General features: G+C 49.0%; 4 protein-coding genes across 4 annotated transcripts; 2 read left to right on the top strand and 2 right to left on the bottom strand.

Moving 5' to 3' along the window:
* Window positions 1–840: 840 nt before the first annotated feature.
* FSST1_002318 (aminotransferase class-III) lies at window positions 841–2,272 on the bottom strand (the record flags this gene model as incomplete). Its single annotated transcript, XM_083228296.1, has 2 exons — window positions 841–2,080; window positions 2,133–2,272. The coding sequence occupies 2 exons, from the start codon at window positions 2,270–2,272 to the stop codon at window positions 841–843; spliced, it is 1,380 nt and encodes a 459-aa protein (XP_083092500.1).
* Window positions 2,273–3,543: 1,271 nt separating this feature from the next.
* On the top strand, window positions 3,544–5,226 carry FSST1_002317 (succinate-semialdehyde dehydrogenase (NAD(P)(+)); the record flags this gene model as incomplete). The annotated part of the gene is made up of 4 exons (XM_083228294.1): window positions 3,544–3,558; window positions 3,638–3,725; window positions 3,804–5,045; window positions 5,099–5,226. 4 exons carry the CDS (start codon window positions 3,544–3,546, stop codon window positions 5,224–5,226), a joined length of 1,473 nt encoding a protein of 490 aa, XP_083092499.1.
* A 3,189-nt stretch (window positions 5,227–8,415) lies between these two features.
* FSST1_002316 (DNA-binding ATPase) lies at window positions 8,416–14,273 on the bottom strand (the record flags this gene model as incomplete). The annotated part of the gene is made up of 3 exons (XM_083228293.1): window positions 8,416–14,071; window positions 14,191–14,208; window positions 14,263–14,273. The coding sequence occupies 3 exons, from the start codon at window positions 14,271–14,273 to the stop codon at window positions 8,416–8,418; spliced, it is 5,685 nt and encodes a 1,894-aa protein (XP_083092498.1).
* A 2,329-nt stretch (window positions 14,274–16,602) lies between these two features.
* Window positions 16,603–20,376, top strand: FSST1_002315 (cohesin subunit SMC3; the record flags this gene model as incomplete). The annotated part of the gene is made up of 4 exons (XM_083228292.1): window positions 16,603–16,640; window positions 16,713–19,539; window positions 19,590–20,028; window positions 20,078–20,376. 4 exons carry the CDS (start codon window positions 16,603–16,605, stop codon window positions 20,374–20,376), a joined length of 3,603 nt encoding a protein of 1,200 aa, XP_083092497.1.
* Window positions 20,377–20,491: the final 115 nt, after the last annotated feature.

Genomic DNA, 20,491 nt, shown 5'->3' with positions numbered 1-20,491 from the left:
ATCTTGCGTGCGGTGCATGCAGCATCAGTTTCGTAACCAACATCTGGTTGGTGCTCTCACTCAGCCGATCAAATCCGACATGAATACTCCCTCTCTGGATTCTCCTTGTCGTGTACACACATTGCTTTTGCTGTGCATGCGCCGAACTACGGCTCTTAACAAATGCAAGTCTCTACCTTTTTACTTGCTACTGCAAGCCACAGCAAGTATCCCAGCCTGTGTATCCCTGGTTCAGTGAAACGATGCAATAACACACCTTGTTCATCAGAGTCGGAGTATCTCTGGATCTCTTGTTGGCCTATGAGCTTACTTTAGTAGCTTTGATGGCACTCGTGTTGTAGTGTGATAGGCTAATAGATAGTCAGTATTAGAATGTTCGCTCGTGATGTTGCAACATTCCGAGAACCAAGAACGTTGCCGAGCGAAGCGCGGTGCATCGAATGTGGCTCAGATATGCCAATATGTTCCATCTTGCAGCTCGTTGTACGTCAATGCGTTGGGCCTTTAACCTACGTCTTGCAAAAGTTGAAATTAGCCATTGCTGCTGGTTAATCAAGCTTCACATGAGTTATAAGAAAAGTCAACTGAAGTAAATGGTAATTCTTTTTATCATTTCTCATATCCTAAAAGTACTTCTTGTGTAGATCCAGTCCGTCTCAGATGACGCGTTTCACCGGGTATATTACCAGCTCAACAATATTGGTATCCAATCCTTTTCCTTTCCCCAAGGCGTTTCCAGTAACAAGCCTTATGTGTATAAACAGTAAATAACAATGCAACGCTAGTGACAAATTTGATGCTTAACCCTCCTTTTTTTTCGACAACCAATTCATAACCTTTTTACATAGCACCAATGACCTTGTCAAAGGCACCGACGAGGGCGGGAATGTGCTCCTCGTTGAAGATGAGCATAGGTCGGAGACGAACAGTGTTCTTGCCGCAGGTGCCGATGTTGACTCCGATGTGGCGCATAGAGCGGACGAGGGCAGCAGGGTCCTTAGTGTCGAAGGCAATGAAAGTACCTTGGTCCTTTCCTCGGAGGTTCTGGATGTACTCGGGGTACTTGGTAGCGAGGTTCTCGAGCTCGGCGTACAGCTTGCCACCGACGCGGGCGGTCTGCTCAACCAGCTTCTTGTCGAGGATCTCCTGGATGACGGCCTTGCACATGATGACACGGGCTGGGTCACCGATCCAGGTGTTGAACTGACGATAGGCCTTGTCGGGGATGAGCATCTCGTTTCCGAAGAAGTAGCCAGCAGTCTGAGCCTTCTTGGAGAAGGTGACCATGTCAGGGGGAGAGCTCAGGTTCCAGTGGTCGTGGCCCCAGAAAGAACCAGTGGCACCGAAACCGGTCTGGACCTCATCAGCGATGAGGACACAGCCGTGCTTCTTGGTGATGTCACGGAGACCCTGGAAGAAAGAAGGAGAAGCGTGGTTGTCACCACCCTCGGACTGAATAGGCTCAACGATAAGACCGGCAACGGGGCAGTGCCATGTGGTCATGATACGCTCGACCTCCTCGAGGCATCTCTTCTCCTCAGCAGCGTTCTCCTCGGCGTGGTCCTTGAGAGGGTACTTGAGAGCAGGGAAAGGAGCCTGGGGCCAGTTGAAGCTAGGGATGTCGAGCTTGTGAACAGCCTTTGAGCGGGTGGTGGAGAGAGAGCCGAAACCACGGCCGTGGAAAGAGTTCTTGAAGCTCATGATGGCGAGCTCAGGGGAGCCAGGCTTGGAGTTCTCCATGCAGGAGTTGATCTCCTCATCGTTCCAATCAGCATCACCACGCTTGCGGCGGCTGTAGAGCATGAAGGCAGCCTTGTAGGCCAGCTCGTTGGCCTCGGATCCGGACTGAGCAGTGAAGATGTAGCTGAGACCCTTGGGGGCGACCTTCATGAGACCATTGCGGAGGATGTCGACCCACTGGTCGGAGGGGAAGTTGCCCATGGCGGGTCGGTTGACGAGGGCGGAAATCATCTCGGGGGACTTGGCAGCCTCGATGAGGGTGTCGTTGTTGTAGCCAACGGGGATGGAGGCGATCTGAGCGTAGACATCGAGGTACTTGTTGCCGTCAACATCGACAATGCTGCAAAGTGTTAGTTTCGTAGTCTCTGGAGATGTCTTGATCAGGCACTTACTAGTTGTCGTGAGACTTGTCGTAGTCAACAACGAAGTGAACGGCACGGGCGTCGAAGATAGCATCAAGACGCTTGGAGCTGGCCTTGGAGACAGGGCCAGGAATCTCCGTGCGAACGGCGTTCTCGACGAAAGAAGGCATCGTGAATGAAGTAAAAGAATTAAGTATTTGTTTCCTCTGGGTATCTCAAAGTGTGTATATGAGGAAAGAGATATAAGATGACCTGAAGAGATTCGAGGTTGGATAGAAGCTGGGGGAGGGAGCTATTATAGGTAGCAAGCAGCTGGAGCTTTCGGAAGCCGGTGGCACTAAAATGTCGGCCATTGTTTAAAAATGTTGATGGATGGCATCGATATGCTTCTGCTTCCCTGCTGATCGCCAATTGTTTGCGGCTCATGGAGACTTCGTGGGGCCGGAGTCGAGAGACCGGCCGGCTCAGAGCCGGGGCAACGTCTCACGGGACCTATTGTAAGGCTCAGACGCCACCTCAGAGACCCAGCAATTAGTGTGGATTTAGCGAGGACGACGTGTACCTTGATTAATGGCAAAAGTATCGATAGGATCGAGTGTTACGCTGTCCAAGGTTGTTTCTGCTGTGTCTTTCTTTGTCGAACTGTAAATTTATTAATTCCACTGATAACAGGAATGGTTTTCAAATTATTCTCCTTGATGTCCTCATGATCGAGATGGGAGGTGCACTTGTTGAGCTTAACCACCTTTACCCCACTATCCGCAAATCAATCCCCAGACCTCAATTCTCAGTGACCTCGTCCTCTACGGAATGATGAAATGAATATCGTTACGTGTTCCACTCAATCCTTGACTAATGTCCCATGTGAGTGCTTCTACTGTCTGTGCGTTATCAATTGAAGCGCCAGAAGCTTCCTATTTTTTACTCATGTCTTTATTTTCGTGGGGTTTAGCTTGTCGGCTCCCATCCTCCCCGCCGGTTTCCACTGTCGGTTCCGAGACATCCACCAAAATTTCCTCCCCACCTCCATCTTCTCCGCTGTAACCTTTTCCCCTCATAAACGCCCTCTACTCCATCATACACGCCCCCACCGGCCCGGCTCCCAAAATGTTCACGGGACCGGATCATGGAGATCAGATCCAATGGAGATGTTTGTAATTCAGCGTCACCATTAATGCTACAGTAGCACTAACCACGGCAGTTACGAACTCGGCCAAATTCTTATCATAATTTGTCACTATTGTACAAGACCATCACCGGAAGCGACGTGGGAACCGAAAGAATTATAAGCAAGAATACCAAGAGCTCCTCATAGATACCACATATATGAAAGAATACTATCTCCTCTATCATAAGTTGTCTACCACATCCAAGGTCTTAGCCTGTCTCATACACAATCTTGTTATCGCAGCCATAAAGTAACAACAGACTGACAAGCATCATGGCCTCTCCAAAGGTGTGTGGCAATAATATCATGCAGCTCATCTGCATCCCAATATTCGACGTCAAATCACTAACATCTTATCTTGCTGCAGCTTAGCGACCCTTCGCTCATCAAGAACGCATGCTACGTTAATGGACAATGGGTAGCTGCAAAGTCCGGCAAGGACTTTTCTGTCGAGAGTAAGCACTCCAACCAATACAGCTCCCAGTCCTATACATTATCGACATGCAGATATTCTAACTTTGCTTTCTCTACAGACCCTGCAACCCTTGAAAAGCTCGGAAGCTGCCCCGAGTTTGATGCAAATGATACCGAAGCCGCTATCGTCGCCGCCGATGCCGCATACAAAACATACCGCAAGACACCTGCACGGCAGCGAGCCCGGTACCTCCGCCGCTGGTATGACCTCATGATGGAAAATGCCGACGACATTGCGCGACTCATTACTCTTGAGAACGGCAAAGTTTGGTCGGATGCCAAGACAGAAGCTGTCTACGCTGCGAACTTCTTTGAATGGTTCTCGGAAGAGGCTCCTCGAATTTATGGCGAGACTATCGAGGCATCAAACCCATCATGCCGTCTATCAACAATTAAGCAGCCTGTGGGTGTTTGCGGTCTCATTGCGCCGTGGAACTTCCCCGCCGCCATGATTACCCGCAAGGCTGGACCTGCGCTGGCTGCTGGCTGTACCGTTGTTATCAAGGCTCCTGCTGAGGCCCCTCTCACAGCTCTCGCACTCGCTGAACTGGCGCACCGTGCTGGTATCCCTGCCGGCGTTGTTAACATTATTACTGCTCTGGACAACACTGCTGAGGTTGGTAAAGTCTTGACGACCCATCCCAAGGTCAAGAAGGTTTCCTTTACCGGCTCAACTGGTGTCGGTCGACTCCTTATGAACCAGTCTTCCTCAACGGTCAAGAAGTTGTCCTTTGAGCTTGGCGGAAACGCTCCATTTATTGTGTTTGAGGATGCGGATTTGGAAAAGGCTGTCAAGGGTATTATCGCCTCCAAGTTCCGAAACTCCGGTCAGACCTGCGTTTGCGCCAACCGTATTTTTGTGCATCGCAGTATTTATGACAAATTCGTCCAGATGGTCCTCGACGTCGTCAAGACCTTCGTTGTTGGAGACGGGTTTGGCGAGAAGACAACTCACGGTCCTCTTATCCATGGCCGTGCAGTAGCCAAGACTGCTGAGCACGTTGAAGATGCTATTTCCAAGGGAGCCAAGCTTGTCCACGGTGGCGAGCGTCTACCGGATCTTGGACCTAACTTTTTCGGCATGACGATGTTAACCGACATGACGACTGACATGAAGATTTTCAGCGACGAGACTTTTGGTCCAGTGGCCGCTTTCTTCGCATTTGATACCGAGGAGGAGGTTATCGAGCTTGCGAATGACAGTGACGTTGGTCTGGGCGGCTACTTCTTCAGTGAGAACGTCAACCGATGTTATCGAGTGGCCGAGGCTTTGGAGGCCGGTATGATCGGTGTCAACTGCGGTAAGTCTTTGCCCCCAAACGCTCAACATGACTTTACTAATATCATGATTCAGGTGTACTCAGCGACCCTGCCGCACCTTTCGGTGGTATCAAGCAGAGTGGATTCGGAAGAGAAGGAAGCAAGTACGGCATTGATGAGTTTACAGTTACCAAGATGGTTATGACAAACATTGATCCATAAAAGTTGAGTTCTTTAAAAGCAAAGTACGGTTGGCAAAAGGCGGAAGCAAAATACCCAGATGAAAGTTGTATATAGAGAAATGAACTTCTATGAAAGAATAGACAAACTTCTTAATCTACTTTGACACATGTAAAAGTCGAGTACACAGACTCAGGAACCTATACAGCCTTCTACTTCTATCCTTCATGGGCGGGTTCTTCTTAACCGAATATGGAATGAGTGGGTGTGTGTCAAGGCTTTGGAGTAAGGGGTCAAGTTATACAGTTGCGGTACCTCAACACCAAGGATTGCCAGAGCTCTGTATTATCGCAGCGAAGAGAAAGCTTCATGTGTGATTTTCTAGGATGGTTCAGATCAGGGGGTATGAGACGAGATATTTGATCAGGTTCAGTCCCGAGTCGGTATATCCGTGTAGATCATCAACGGGCGTTGCAAGTCGAAACACGACTATAATGCGTTTAGTTCTTCCCTCCAAAGCTTGTTGCTAATTTCATAAGCATTCTACAAGCCTGCTGTGATTTGATGCCATATTGTTGCTATGTGTGCAAGATCTCAATGGCCATTTCGAGGCAACGAAGCTATCGCCACAGCCGAGTCCACGCTTCCACTCCCGGTCCGTGGTGTTTCTGAGTGCACAGTGAAGTCCCGCTCCGCTGCAGGACAAGCAGGGGCCTCTTTCAGATCTTTGATCGAGCGTTCGCAGGCGGCAACTAAACGGACAAAGATGTTGAATGCGCCGGAGACGTTTATTCTACACAGTTCGAAGCTCAGCGTCCGGTCCGGTCCGGCCTCGCCATGCCTTGTTTTGTCAAAAGAAGCAGATAGATAGGAAGAGGCGTCTGTCTGGAGGGTGTGTAAAGAAACGTCAGAATGTGGGGAAGAAAGAAAAGAGACATTGGCCGGGAACAATTGCCGGCCCCGCAGAAGATCTGAGTTTGGAGGTGCATCTACGTTATCAATGGATTAGACCGTAATGGAGTGTTCTATAGTCAACATTTATCTTTAGCTTTATCTATGAAAATCAAGACGAGACGAACTGCAGGCTGTTGACCAAAAATTAATTAACAGGTAGAACGGCCTGGCCGCCGGAGCCGATAAACTGGCTCCAAAGTCGGGAGCCGAAACATGCAAAGTATTTGCCCAGAACTGCTTAGCCGATCTCGGGGTACGTATTATGTACTTGGCCGTCATGATTGCCTCCGCTCCGATGACAACTCCGGTTCAAGATATGAGACTGGCCGTCCGTTCCTGCCCGGAACCAGTCTCATCACCTCTCAGCTCCGTGGTAGGAGGGCCGGTGGCATTCAATTTCCATTATAGCCCGGCCGGCGACCGGAGGTTCCAGAAACACGCATGAGACATGTTTGTACTGTTCCTTGATTATGAAGACCTCTGGTCATGACCATCAAACAAAATACTTGAGCCGGGCGAGGTCGACCGAATCATCAGGACGGCAAGGACTGGGAATAGCAGTAGTACATCTAGGTAGATGATCCAGACAATAATTCGTTCAAAGGCGACAAATGGGCCACTGGGCGATCTACCTCTTACATATATTTATTGAAATCAGGGGTTCGTATCGAGGCACAAGAAGCTGTCACTTGCTATATATCCTCGATCATTTCGGAAAAGTCATATGGCTCGGCCTTCTGAGTCTTCATATTGAAGAAAGCTCGCTGTTGCGTACACCCAGCCAGCTGCTTCATCAGTCACATATATGCTTGCCTTTAACAAAGCCGAATCACTGTGAGAGTAACATTACTACTGCATTATGATTAATCGAGGTTTCGACCGGTGTATGGGCTGTAGTCCATCCAGGGAATGAGAAAGTCTGTGAATTTGCCATGCCCTCGGGTACCAGGAAGATTAGCTGTTAGAGCATAAGAGACGGAACAGCAAGCCAGCTTATGCCGTTTAGACCAGAGTCTTGGGTTGCTTAGACGAAATTTTTAGGTTGTTTAGTATTATTGACGCTACAAGCTTCGCCGCAATTGCTCCTTTAATCACGCCTCAGCGATATAATGTACAACCCGAACCTCGACAACCACAAGCGAGTTCTCCATAACTCAATTCACCGCGTAATTGGTTTAGTGGTAAAATTCTCCGTTGCCATTAAAGTAACATCGGGGAGCCCTGGGTTCGATTCCCAGATTACGCATCAAGGTTTCATTTTTGCCGTTCATGACGGCCCATCTACCGTCTATCTGTAAGGCGATTAGCTTCATGTGTTTGGTGGTTCAGATGTGCAATAACTTACATGTCAATGAGTGGTAGGTGACTGCTCCAAGAAGGTTGAACAAGACATTGGCAACAAGCCATCCGCCAAAGTGCGGATTAAGCGCCTTCCCGAAGAATCTCGTTTACCAATTCTAGAAGCTCTTTGCGGTTGCTATGCGGTGTATCCGAGTAACTGCTCTGCACTAATCCTGCCTCAAGAAATAAGACCTAACGGTATTAAGTTAAGTCAGATGGTTGGAAACTTTTGATATTGGATTATTTTCCCCCTAAAGATTTTATAAGGACTCCTAAGTCTCCTAAAGATTTACATAAAAGTGGCCATGGCGGCTTAACGACCTTGATTGCCTCAACTACAGTCTATCTTACTACTTCAATTCTAGTATAATAAAGCTATAGTTAATGTTTTCTGGTTCATTTTCAAGGTTGATAGTGTGCCGTCAGATGTATATGAAAGAAGTTCATGTTGTTATGCTTCTGATGTTGAACTACATCTTTCTTTGAGAAACTGTTTCCTAGTCCTGTCAAAACATCGCAGTATGACTAGAACCAACTATTGAATTAAATTCCATCACGTTAAATCAGGTAAAGCTGTATTTGTTTCGTTCTCCCGACTTTCGTTGGGATGCTTTTGTCTCTGAGCATATTTGGTGTTTCCAACTGCAAGGTCACCTTGCCTGGTAAGGGGTTACGCATACATCACTTGATGAACTCCAAGACTTAAAGACAAACACATTATAGCAAACATCGTTGATAGACTGAAATTATACCGTAAGGGTTCTTCATAGTCATTCCATAAGCAAACGTACGCCTTCGCTAAATGTACGGTCTAGACTGTTGTACACAAGTTATCGACGGGGTCCAAAACACCATATTCTAGCATGTTCCACGTCTCGTCCAAAATTCATCATTCCACGCTTCGCTATAGACTTCCAGCGCACTCGATCTTCCTACTTACGACATTGTTTTCATAAAGTCGTCCAGGTCGAAACTCTCCTCGTACTGCTTGTTGTCCCAAAGCTCTCCCAAATCATCCAGCCACGCCTTCTTTCCTGGTGCACGTACGTCACCTGTTTCAATATCGACCATGTCTTCCTCTCTTCCATCGATATTGTTCTTCTCCTTGTCGGCCAAAAGATTTGGCGCGGCATCACCGACATTGAACAGATCCAGAATCTGATCCGTGTCCATTGTCGAAAGGCCAGCGTTCTGTTGGTTCACGACAGTTGATGCGACGTCAATCTTGAATCGCTGGAGGTTCAGAATCTTCTCCTCCAGAGTTCCACGGGTGATGAGTCGGTACACGTTGACCACCTTCTTTTGTCCAATACGATGGGCTCGGTCCATGGCCTGGAGATCTTTCTGGGGGTTCCAGTCATGCTCGACAAAGATAACGGTATCAGCACCTGTCAAGTTGAGACCGAGACCTCCAACGCTAGTTGTCAGCAAGAGCACATCGTAGGACGGGTCACTGTTGAACTTGTTGACAATGTCTTGTCTCTTGTTGGCTTCCACAGAACCGTCGAGTCGGAGGTGCGACACTGAGGGCAGCAACTCCTTCAAAACCTTGTTCTGTACCATGTCGAGCATTTCCTTCATTTGACAGAAGATGAGTGCGCGATGAGGCTTGATCGGTTGGTAAAGAGGGTCGTTTGAGTCATTCCCTTCAACACCAATACCACAATCCACCAAAAGATCTCGCAAAGCGGTAAGCTTAGGTGCATGATGTGCGTCTTCAATTGAAGTTCCCTGCTTGGCAAGAATCTTCTGTGTGTCATCGTATAGGTTACTTCCAGGCTTCATCACCATAGCAGGAGAGTTGCACAGCTTGCGCATGTACTGCAGCGCTTGGAAAATGTGTTGCTTGGCTTCCTTGTCTTCTCTGCCCGCCTCCGCCTGGATCTTCTTGCCTTGTTTCCTAGTAAAGTCCTCAAAGAGCTTCTGTTGCAGGTCACTTAAGTCGCAGTAGTAGTTCTGCAAGATCTTTGGTGGGAGATCGTTCAAGACCTCTTCCTTGAGACGACGCAGCAAGAATGGCAGGACCTGTTTGTGAAGTGCCTCAATAGCCAAAGCACCTGCTTCCTGTTCCTTGGACGAGGCTTTGCTGAATCGACTTGCAGCAATAGGTTTCGCGAAGCGATCCAAAAAGACCTTCTCAGCACCCAGGAAGCCAGGCATCAAAAAGTCGAACAGAGACCATAGCTCCAAGACATTATTCTGTATAGGAGTGCCTGTGAGAATGAGACGATGGTTGCTGGCCAGCCTCTTAACAGCTTGCGTGATCTTGGCCTTCGGGTTCTTGATCAAATGACCCTCGTCCAGTACGACGTAATTCCAGCTATGCTGACCCAGAATTTCAGAGTCGTTACGGCAGACATCGTAAGATGTAATTACGATATCAGTTTCGCCGAGTCTCTCTTTGAGGGCCTTTCTCTCTGCAGGTGGCCCGACGTATGCAGTGACACTCAGGAACGGTGCATATGTCTTAATTTCTTGCAACCAATGTCCCGAAAGCGTGGGGGGACAGACAATAAGAGACGGCATTCTTCGGACGTCAGGCGCCTGTGTCTTGGCGAATTCCTCAGCACGCTGGTGGTGATCACTTGCTACGATGCAAAGTGTTTGCAACGTTTTGCCTAGACCCATGTCATCGCAGAGAATGCCGTGGAGGTGGTACTTGTTAAGGAAATTGAGCCAGTTGACACCTTCTTGTTGGTATGATCGCAGCTCGGCCTTGATGGCAACAGGGATTTGGAATTGCTCCACCTTCTTCGGATCCAGCAGCTGTGCGATGAATGTTCTCTCGCGGTCTCTTCCCTTCAGCAACTCTTCGGACAGGCCTGGCGGGTCCGGAATTCCAGCCTCGAGGGGAACCAGTTTAACCAGAGTGGCAAAGGATGTCGTTGCAATAAGACGGATTTCGTTGTCTGAGTCGCTCATTCGTCCCAGAACCGGTACGATGAGGAAGATAACATATGGTAGAATAGCATCTCCCATCACAGCAATCAAGTGGTAGATAGCCTCGATTGCACCTTGTCGGAAGTTGAGGTCGACAGGGTTGTTGATTGATGGTAGAACCTTCTCGACAAGTGCGGTCATACCTTCAACGGTCATAACGCTGCAAATGGTAGCCATGCACTTGGCAGCCATGTATCGGAAGACCGAGAGCTCCGAATGAAGTGCTTTGATGACTAGAGGCATCATCTGCATGATAAATGGTTGCAAGGCCTTGTCGAGAGTTGGGGTCATTGTACGAATAACGGACATGGCGTCGACAATCTCTTGTCCAAAAGTCTGCTCAGGGTCCTTCGCTTCTGCTGGTAAGGTGTCGGAAAAGGCCCTGACCAGAGGCTCCTCCATGAATGTGCGGAGGCTGGGCACAGTTTCGAGTAGGCTGGCGCCATAAGTTCTAGAGAGTATCTCCAATGCTTCTTTTGCGCCTCGTCTGGTAACACGAGCGGCCTTGGCTTCGCGCGCCCATTTAGCAGCATCTGGGTGATCGACACGGTCTTCCTCCTTTTGCATGGATAACACGCAGTCCGTTTTGCCGGCATGGACGGGAAATTCGGGTGTTTCTGCAACTTCGACGCAAGAGAACTTGACCAGGTTAGAAACCACCTTGTCTGCCGGTCCCTTTCGGCCCTTCTCGGTAAACAACTGCACAAGCCTTGCAATAGTATCGGCTGAGCGAACTTGCAGTTGCTGGTTCTCTTCTGTCTTGACAGAGTCCATGATGCCCTTGATTAGGGGACTGGGCTTCTTGGGTAGTACCTTCATACCGACCATGGCGCATGCTGCCGCTGCCTTGACACGGATATCACGAGCAGCCTTGGCAGTCTTGGCTTCTTCGATAGCCAACATGGTTATGTTGCGAGCTTCAGATAGCTGTTGGCTGGCAATCATGCGCTGACCCGGCGGCATTGCCTTATTCAGCCTCTCGTAATCATCGCCAATGCACTTCTCAGCTATAGTAATAGAAAAGGCATTCGGACCAGCCTCAGCTTCTCCTTGAACCACGACAGGCAGTGTTGGAAGCTTGCTGTGTGAGACTTTGCCATGGTCGCGGAATAGATGGATCAGTTGCTGGCACTGCGTACGAACTCGCTGGATGAAGTTCACGAGATCTCTGTAAGCCGCTGGTCGCTCAGAATCGATGATGCGTTGAAGGTTTTCGAGGTAACGAGGAGAATCACCAAGAGCCTGGCTGTTTTTGGCATACTCGTCAATAACTACGCATGCTGTCATCTGACTTGAGGAGAATGCAGAACCCAGTCCAGGAATCAACAATGCATCGTAATCGTCCAGGCTGGCTGAAGGGACTCGGGACATGATGAAGCCCATAGCCTGAGCAGCTGATACACGAGAGCGAATCAGCACATCCATGCCAACAAGATCGACGTCTCCTTGCATCATGTGGCCGTCGACATCGTGAGTCAGGCTAGTTGTAGGGATCTCGTCAACCTTGGTTGACTTTCGGCGGCGTTTGGGGGCGCGGTCAGAACCATCTGGTGATGATGGCTTGCGAGGTGTGTGTTGAATTGCGCCAGGCAGAGTATAAGTGCCGCCAGAGGGTTTTTGGAATAGGGAGGCGTTCATGGGGATTGGGTTTCTTGAAACACCGATGGGGTGCAAGGTCAGCTGCATCATGGGGTCGATGTGAGCAGCGAATTCGTCTGCCAAGACAGCAGGCTTGGTAGCCAGACTTTCAACAAGCGACACCCACAACTCCAGGGACATGCTGAGCGCTTCCCTGTCCCTTTCAACGATGATGTTTTGAAAGATTAGCCGCAGTATTCTCCCATTGAGCCAACCCTGCGAAGTCTCTGCATCGAGTTTGGCAAAGGTCGACAAAGCTTTCAGGACAGCTACGCGCACTGACGTGATGGTATGGCGTAGGAAGGGGTAGAGTCTAGGAACGAGCAAGGTGAAGGATCGTTCCTCGTCTTGTGCTGCCGATGCTTTCATGGCTTCGAGAACCTCGGGGAACCCGCAAAGTGTAGCAAGGAGGTCCATAATACGACCAGTGCTGGCACTAAGATCGTCGCCAAGATTTGACAAACTTTCCCATATTATGTTTACGAGACCGTCGAGCTTTGCGGGCCGCAAAGTCACAAACTCCTTGGCCATAGGGATTAACGTGGCAGCACTGACAGAGCGGACGTCATCATCCATATCTCCCAATCCTTTCATGACAGTCTTGATGATACCGTCGATCATGTCGCTGTCTTGGAGTAAAAGATCCTTCCTTACTGCAACGACATATCTGAGACCAATCATACCACCATGGCACACGGACCAAACTGGCCGTTCAAGTTTGAGGTCTTCTTGCATCACCATTCTGTAGAGGATTGTGAAGGTGCTGTAAACAGACGATGAAGGGAGATGCTTCAAGACGGATCCAAGAGACTGGCCAATGGTCTCCCGGATAGGTGCCACAGAGGTGTCGGAGCTGTAATCGGTGAAGCGATCTAGCATCAGTACACAGCACAAACGGCAGGCCATATCATCGAGCCATTTTCGGTTGAGCGCATCATTCTCCTCCTTTGATCTGTTGCGACATCTGCCGGCGCCTCCACCATGAACTCGAATAACCTCGCGGAGACCCATGGCAGCTCCGTGTCGGGTTTCCCAGGAGGAGTCGAACAGATCAACCTTGAGAAAATCGCAGAGTCGGTCGTATGGCCACTCGGCACCTTCCATGGTGTCTTCGGCTTCGAGTTCGGACTTGATGGGAATTACAGGCCCCTTGAATTCGCTTACGACTTTAGAATCCTCGTCAACATCGGCGGGGCGTTCAAGGTTAAAGTAGTCGTTCACTTTGCTGTTTTTCTTAGCTTCTCCGTCGGGCATTGGCGAGTCATCTCCGATATTCTCGGAACCTGATGTCACTGAACGTCTGACAGACAGATCTCCAAATCCACCTTTGCCCTGGGATGCTTTCATCGCCTCTCTCTTGCGTTTTCGTTTCAGCACATTAAGTTGACGAGAACTTAGCTGTGACTCTTCAGGGGCGTGCGCTTGTCCGCTTGCCCCATCAGTACGATTGTGTCCATGGCCGTTTGCAGCGTCCATCGGAGTCCCGGGCGCCGCCAGATTATCACCGCCTGTGTAAGCGATCTCCTCATCTTCGTACTTCCTTCCAAGTAGACCTAACCGCCCGGCGAGCGTCTTCTTCTGGTGTGCCAGTCGTGCTTGAGGGTCAAGTGCCGCTATTCCGTACTCAATACCACCACCGCGTAATAGTTCCCTGCCGTATCTTAGAATCATCTCGACATCGAGGGATTCCAATTTGAAGAAACCGTCATCTTGAGGTATTGTCTTCGCCTCATCCTCTTCCTCCTTTTTGATCTGTCCGTTTTCAGGGGCATCTTCCTCTTTCTTGGGCTCTGCAGGTGCATCTCCAAAATTTGGATCATAGATAGGGGCATACTCGGCAATCTTGCCGATAGCAGAAGCAGCAGTTCTCCGTGTCTCCCATTCCTTGTGTCTTAGGTAGGGTACAACACGAGAAAGAAGGTTGAAAAGTTCATCAGGGTGTTGTTTTTGCCAGTCGGCAAGTTGATTAACGGCAGTGTCACGGATTAGTCTCGTACTCCCTGTTTCAAGGATACTAGAAAGGTGTTAGTCTTTTCATACTAGTAAACATAGAGAAATTGTCAAACAGCAAAGAGTTACTCTAGGATAAAATAACCTTGCGTTCACCAGATGGGGATGACGATGTACACTTACGTGACTAATCTGTCGAGTCTATAAAAAGTCAGTATGTCATGGTACTATAGTTGAGAATGTGGGGAAGCTCACCTCGAAGCCATTGTGTATTAGATGGGGGTGATATTATAAGCGCGTATCAGGACATCTCGCTCGCTGCGGGGCAAATGTCAGTTTTGAAGATCAGTTGAGTGTGTGAATTCTGTATCAGGTCATCAACTAGAGTTGGTGACATAAAAGCTGTGCCAATGTGCTATCCAGCGCGACGGGACCGTGTAGCGCGACGTGACAGGATATAGTGGGTCGCCGGGAGTGAGATGCATGCATCCGGAACACAAGACCAAAGAAATAGGTGGGCAAGCTGGTTCAGCAAACGCCTCCTAGGCAAAGCAAGTGTTGGAGTACTGTGATAGGGAAGATAGAAAAGGATGACAACCGAATATCGAGAAGTGCCGACATTTTAAGAAACAAATTAAGAAAGGTAGCGAATCATGCATGACGCAGCCTGAAGTGTGGGGAAATCATATCAAGGGATCATCAGATATGATAGGGAGGGAAAGTAGATAAAAAAACAAAAAAAAGAGATACCAGTGTTCAATCACTTACTGTGAGTTGGTGATGAGGGAAAAGGCGGCGTCAAGCCTTCAGTTGAGTTTGCAAGGCTTAGCAAAGCTGTCAACTACAAATGTTGTTTGCCGAAGTTCCCGGTCTAAAATGATCCAGTAACAAAAATCCCCCTGTCTAGAGCGCATGCAGCATCGGCACTTAGAGTCAAGTTAGGGTGGACGTTGAGATGGATGTTATGCAGAGAGATACGCTGCAATGAGACGTAGCCGATCAGTCGTGACGTGACAGTTCGGCGGTTTTTTTGGTTCCTTAGAAACGCTCCGGTTGGCCGGGTTGCGGAAGCTTGGGGTGAAAGGCTGGGATTTGCAGATGTGTCGAGGTATTGGATGGCCAAGTGTCCGTTTGATGCCGTATTATACCCAGCAGCGTTAAGGGGAAATAACCAGGGATAAAAAAGGTGAGGTGCAAATAAAAGTGGGTTCAGCTTGAGCTTGTTTGAATGGGAAGCTCGCTCTTGCCTGGATGGGTAGGAGGTGGTGATTTTGCTTGGTTGCTGTTTCCGCTTACGCAAGCTGGCAGTGTGGTGCTGGTCTTGGTGCGGTGCGGTGCGGTGCGGTGCTGGCTGGTACAGTGCTGCTGTGGCCAACTGGGAAAATCGGGGTGGAGGGCAGGCTGGGTCTTCTATAAGTGAGTGCTTGTATTTATAAACGCGGCGCGGCTTGGGGAAGCACGGCCAACGGTTTCTTTCCTTGCGCTCGCTTAATTTCCCTGTTGCCTTTTTAGCGTCACATATGCCCCTGTTCTTTCTCTCCTAAGCTTGCCTTTGGTCAGCTGCATCGAGACTTATCCACTTTTGGCTCAAGTTCACCAACCAGGCCCACTTTAGGTGTGGTCAAGCTGCGAAGATCTTGGCCAAGCACTGAAAGGCATTCAGAATTTGGCGTCCGGTTTAAAGATAATCCGTCGAGTTTGTACATGTTGGCAGTTATTGATTGGTGGGTTGGTTATCCTGTTTCTACCCTGTATCTTCCATCTATACGTGAGCAGCATTTCACGGTCTTTGTTCTTGATATCCGGGAGTCTATTTGTGTGCACTATTCATATCGTTCTTCTTCCACATCTGGAGAAAACCACTCGGGTTTTGTTGGGTAACCATAAATTCAGCATTCGGCGCAAGGAAACGTGTCCCATTCCGAGGTGAAAGACAGAGCCTAATTTGGCTGCAGATGAAACTCCTCCGAGGTTGCGACCATGATATGTAACAGAACATTCATTACCAGGTAGCATAATTGGGTACACGTAACATGAAACCAAGAGAAAATATTGTAGTGGGTAGAGCGTCCGTATCTGACAAGTGCCGGTTTGAATGAACTTGACGGTAGATATGTCTTCAACTATGGCGTATATCGGCTTTGTCAAGTAAAACAAAATTCATCCGATAAGTGAGATGTGCCTAAGCCTCTATACAAGAAGTAGTAAATCATTGCCGACGAATGATATGCTTCAAGCTACGGTATGCGGCTTTACAACCATGTCAGTAAATCAGATATGTGGAAATTATCTATGTACAACGATGATCCCAAGAACCAACAACCAGATCATTGACCAGGATCAAAGTAAAAGACAAAGACAAACAGCAGGTGAGTGCACGGACCATGACTGTGATTCAGTCGGAAGGTATGATGTTCCGGCTAAACCAGCCCGCGACAGGACGCGCCAAGACAGCCACTGATCGCGGTACCAAAGACGCGCATTCAGTCGCATCACTAGGTGAACATCACAAACTTACTCGAGATTGCGCAACCTGCTGCAGTTTAATAATTTATATTTTTCGCATGTTGCGCAGGAGCGCCGGCGCAGCTCATCATGTATATCAAACAAATTATCATCCAGGGCTTTAAAAGGTACGTTCGCTAACATCGTTGTAGAATTGGGTTCCCCTCCACGCCCAATATACAATGCTAACTCTGCGACAGCTACAAGGACCAAACAGTTATCGAGCCCTTTTCTTCAAAGACCAACGTCATCGTCGGTCGTAATGGATCGGGAAAAAGTAACTTCTTTGCAGCTATCCGGTTTGTTCTCAGCGATGCATACACCCAGATGAGTCGCGAAGAGAGACAGGGTCTTCTCCATGAAGGTTCAGGCTCCGCCGTCATGTCAGCGTATGTGGAGATCATATTCGACAACAGCGATGACCGATTCCCGACCGGAAACAAGGAGGTCATCTTGCGCCGCACGATCGGTCTGAAAAAAGACGAATACTCGGTGGACCGCAAGGTGGTCACAAAGGTTGATGTCATGAATCTTCTTGAGGCTGCTGGATTCTCTCGATCAAATCCGTACTACATCGTGCCACAGGGACGAGTCACCGCCCTGACGAATATGAAAGAATCCGACAGGCTCAATTTGTTGAAGGAGGTAGCCGGAACACAAGTGTACGAGACACGTCGTGCAGAGTCACTGAAAATCATGAACGAGACAAACAACAAGAGAGAAAAGATTGACGAGCTTTTGGTTTACATCAAAGAAAGACTGAATGAGCTTGAAGAAGAAAAGGAAGAGCTTAGAGGGTTCCAGGACAAGGACAGAGAGAGACGATGCCTCGAATATGCATACTACCACAACATACAGCTCAATGTCCAATCGGCTCTCGAGGAGCTCGATAATGCTCGACAAGATGGCATTGACAGCTCCGACACTAACAGAGCAGAGTTCTCTCAGGGAGAAAAGGCCATATCAAGGCTTGACTCGGAAATCCACAAGTTACAGAGGGAGATGGAGCTTCTACAGATCGACCGCCGACAGCTGGAGGAAGATAGACGCGACAGTGCCAAGACCATGGCTAAAGCTGAGATGAAGGCCAAGAACTTGAAAGAAGGCCAATCTGCTCAGGAACAAGCCCGAGCTCAACACGCAGCTGATCTTGAGTCCGTGCAGAACGAGATAGCATCAAAAGAGCAGCAGCTTTCCACCATTTTGCCATCATACAACGAGAAAAAGCAGGAAGAGGACAATGTTAGGCGACAACTCGACCATGGCGAATCCACACGCAACCGTTTGTTCGCCAAGCAGAGTCGTGGTTCTCAGTTCAGAAACAAGTCCGAGCGCGATGCATGGCTAAAGAAAGAAATCCAAGAACTTGAACTCAATATCAGCACACAAAAGGCCAACAAGATCGACGCAGACGAGGAAGTTCAAAGAGTCCACGAATCAATTGCTCAAGCAGAGCAAGAGGTTGCTGAGCTGCGAAATCGTCTCGCCAACTTCAGTGCTGAGAGAGGAGCCCTTGAGGAGGAGGCTACGAAGGCGGGCGACGTCATTGACAAGCTCAACGACGAACGAAAACTTGTCAGACGTGAAGACGACAAACTCAACTCAGTTATAGCTAATGCTCGTCAAGAGAAAGAGGCTGCTGAACGCGAACTATCGCATACTATGGATGGAACAACTGCCCGCGGTTTAGCAACAATCCGACGACTGAAGCAAGAGCGCGATATTCCGGGAGCATACGGGACACTAGCTGAACTGCTTGAAGTTGGTGACGCCTACAGGCTTCCCGTAGAGCAGATTGCCGGCGCAAGTCTCTTCCATTACGTCGTTGACAACGCAGATACCGCCACATACCTTGCAGACACTCTGTACAGACAAAAGGGAGGTCGAGTTACGTTTATGCCTCTTACTCAACTGCGACCCAAGCCGATCAACCTCCCTAGGTCTAATGACGCAGTACCCCTTCTTAGCAAGATCTCATACGACCAACAGTACGAGAGGGCTTTCCAACAAGTATTCGGCAAGGTTGTTGTCTGCCCTAACTTGACCGTAGCAGGCCAATACGCACGAAGCCACGGCGTAGACGGTATCACTGCTGAAGGTGACACAACCAACAAGAGGGGCGCTATGACTGGTGGATACATTGATCCTCGGAAGTCTCGTTTGCAAGCTGTCCAGGCCGTGAACAAGTGGCGGGGCGAATACGAGAGATTGCTGGCACAGTCCCGGGACATCCGACAACAGACAGAGCTGAAGGATCAAGAGATCACAGCAGCCATGTCAGAACTCCAAAAGGCTAGAGAGAGACTACGACAAGCTGTTGATGGTTTCGAGCCACTCAGACATGAGTTGATGAACAAGTCGACACATCTGGAGAACGAGCGAAGCCACCTCGACGCAGCTATCAAACGCCGAGATGCAGTTGAGAGCAATATGAACAGTTTCTTGGAAGACCTTGCTGGCCACGAGACAGAGCTCAAGTCGGATTTTAAGAAGAATCTGACCTCGGCAGAAGAGCGCCAACTAGAGGAACTTGGCAACAGCATTCAAGAACTCCAGAAGCAATGGAACGAGCTCAGCAAGGCCCGACGCGACCTGGGACGGCAGAAGCAGCTCCTTGAGGTTGACCTTCGCCAAAATCTGCAAATGAAGCTTGACCAGCTTAACAGCCAGGCCTTTGAGAACTCAACCTCTGGGTCTTCATCTGGTGGATTGAAGGAGGCTCAAAGGGAACTGAAGAAGGCACAAAAAGCACAGAAAAACGTAGAGGCAAGTCTTCAAGAAGTAGAAGCCAAGCTGGACGATTCGCAAGCCCGATTAGAGCAACTTGAGAATGATAGAGCTCAGCTAGAGCAGGCTCAACAAGAGATATCCGCAAGGATCGAGAAGCAGCAGAAGAGAATGGACAAGAGTCTTCGAAGGAAAGCCGTCTTGACAACGCAAGCCTCGGAGTGTGCCCAGACTATTCGTGATCTGGGTGTGCTCCCCGAAGAAGCCTTTGACAAGTACGAGAACATGGACCCCAAGACGGTAAGTTGTCCCTTGCGTGTTGATGAAAACGAACACTAATATGTCTTTAGGTGTCCTCCAAGATCAAGCGGGTAAACGATGCACTGAAGAAGTACAAGCACGTCAACAAGAAGGCCTTTGAGCAGTACAACAACTTTACGACACAACAAGACCAGCTTATGAAGCGACGTAAAGAGTTGGACGAGTCTCAAGAGTCCATAGAGGAACTCGTTGAGCATCTCGATAGAAGAAAGGATGAGGCCATTGAGCGAACATTTAAGCAAGTGTCAAGAGAGTTCACAACCATTTTTGGCAAGCTTGTGCCTGCTGGTCACGGCCGTCTGCTGATCCAGCGACGGGCAGACCGCCGTCAAGAACCCGCTGACGAATCTGATGGCGAGGCTCGAGGTGCTGTTGAGAACTACACAGGTGTCGGAATCAGTGTGTCATTCAACTCCAAGCATCTTGACGAGCAACAGAAGATTCAACAGCTCAGTGGCGGTCAGAAGAGTAAGTCGTCTCGCATCCTTACCAAAGACTTGACAACTAACATACGCAGGTTTGTGTGCTCTTTGCCTCATTTTCGCTCTTCAGGCAACTGAGAGCAGTCCTATGGTCATTTTCGACGAGGTCGACGCCAACCTGGACGCCCAATACCGAACAGCAGTTGCAGCCCTGCTTGACTCTATCTCTAACGAGATTGGTACGCAATTCATCTGCACCACTTTCCGACCTGAGATTGTGCATGTCGCAGACAGATGTTATGGTGTGACATTCCGCAACAAGACCAGTTCAATCGACTGCGTCAGCACCGAGCAGGCCCTTGAATTTGTTGAGGGTCAAGCAAAGCCTACTTAGGCGAAACAAAGGGACGGTAATGTGGTTTTTCGGATTGTATGTAAAACTGTGCATGGAGATGGTGGACTGGCGTTGGGTTGCTTAATACCAATCCCTTATGCGATTACGATCAGCT

The sequence above is a fragment of the Fusarium sambucinum genome, chromosome IV (assembly GCF_050947815.1).
Source record: "Fusarium sambucinum isolate potato_lamoka chromosome IV, whole genome shotgun sequence".
NCBI classification, from domain to species: domain Eukaryota; kingdom Fungi; phylum Ascomycota; class Sordariomycetes; order Hypocreales; family Nectriaceae; genus Fusarium; species Fusarium sambucinum.
Note: the sequence above shows the minus strand (reverse complement) of the source record. Positions and strands in the feature narration are given on the sequence as shown.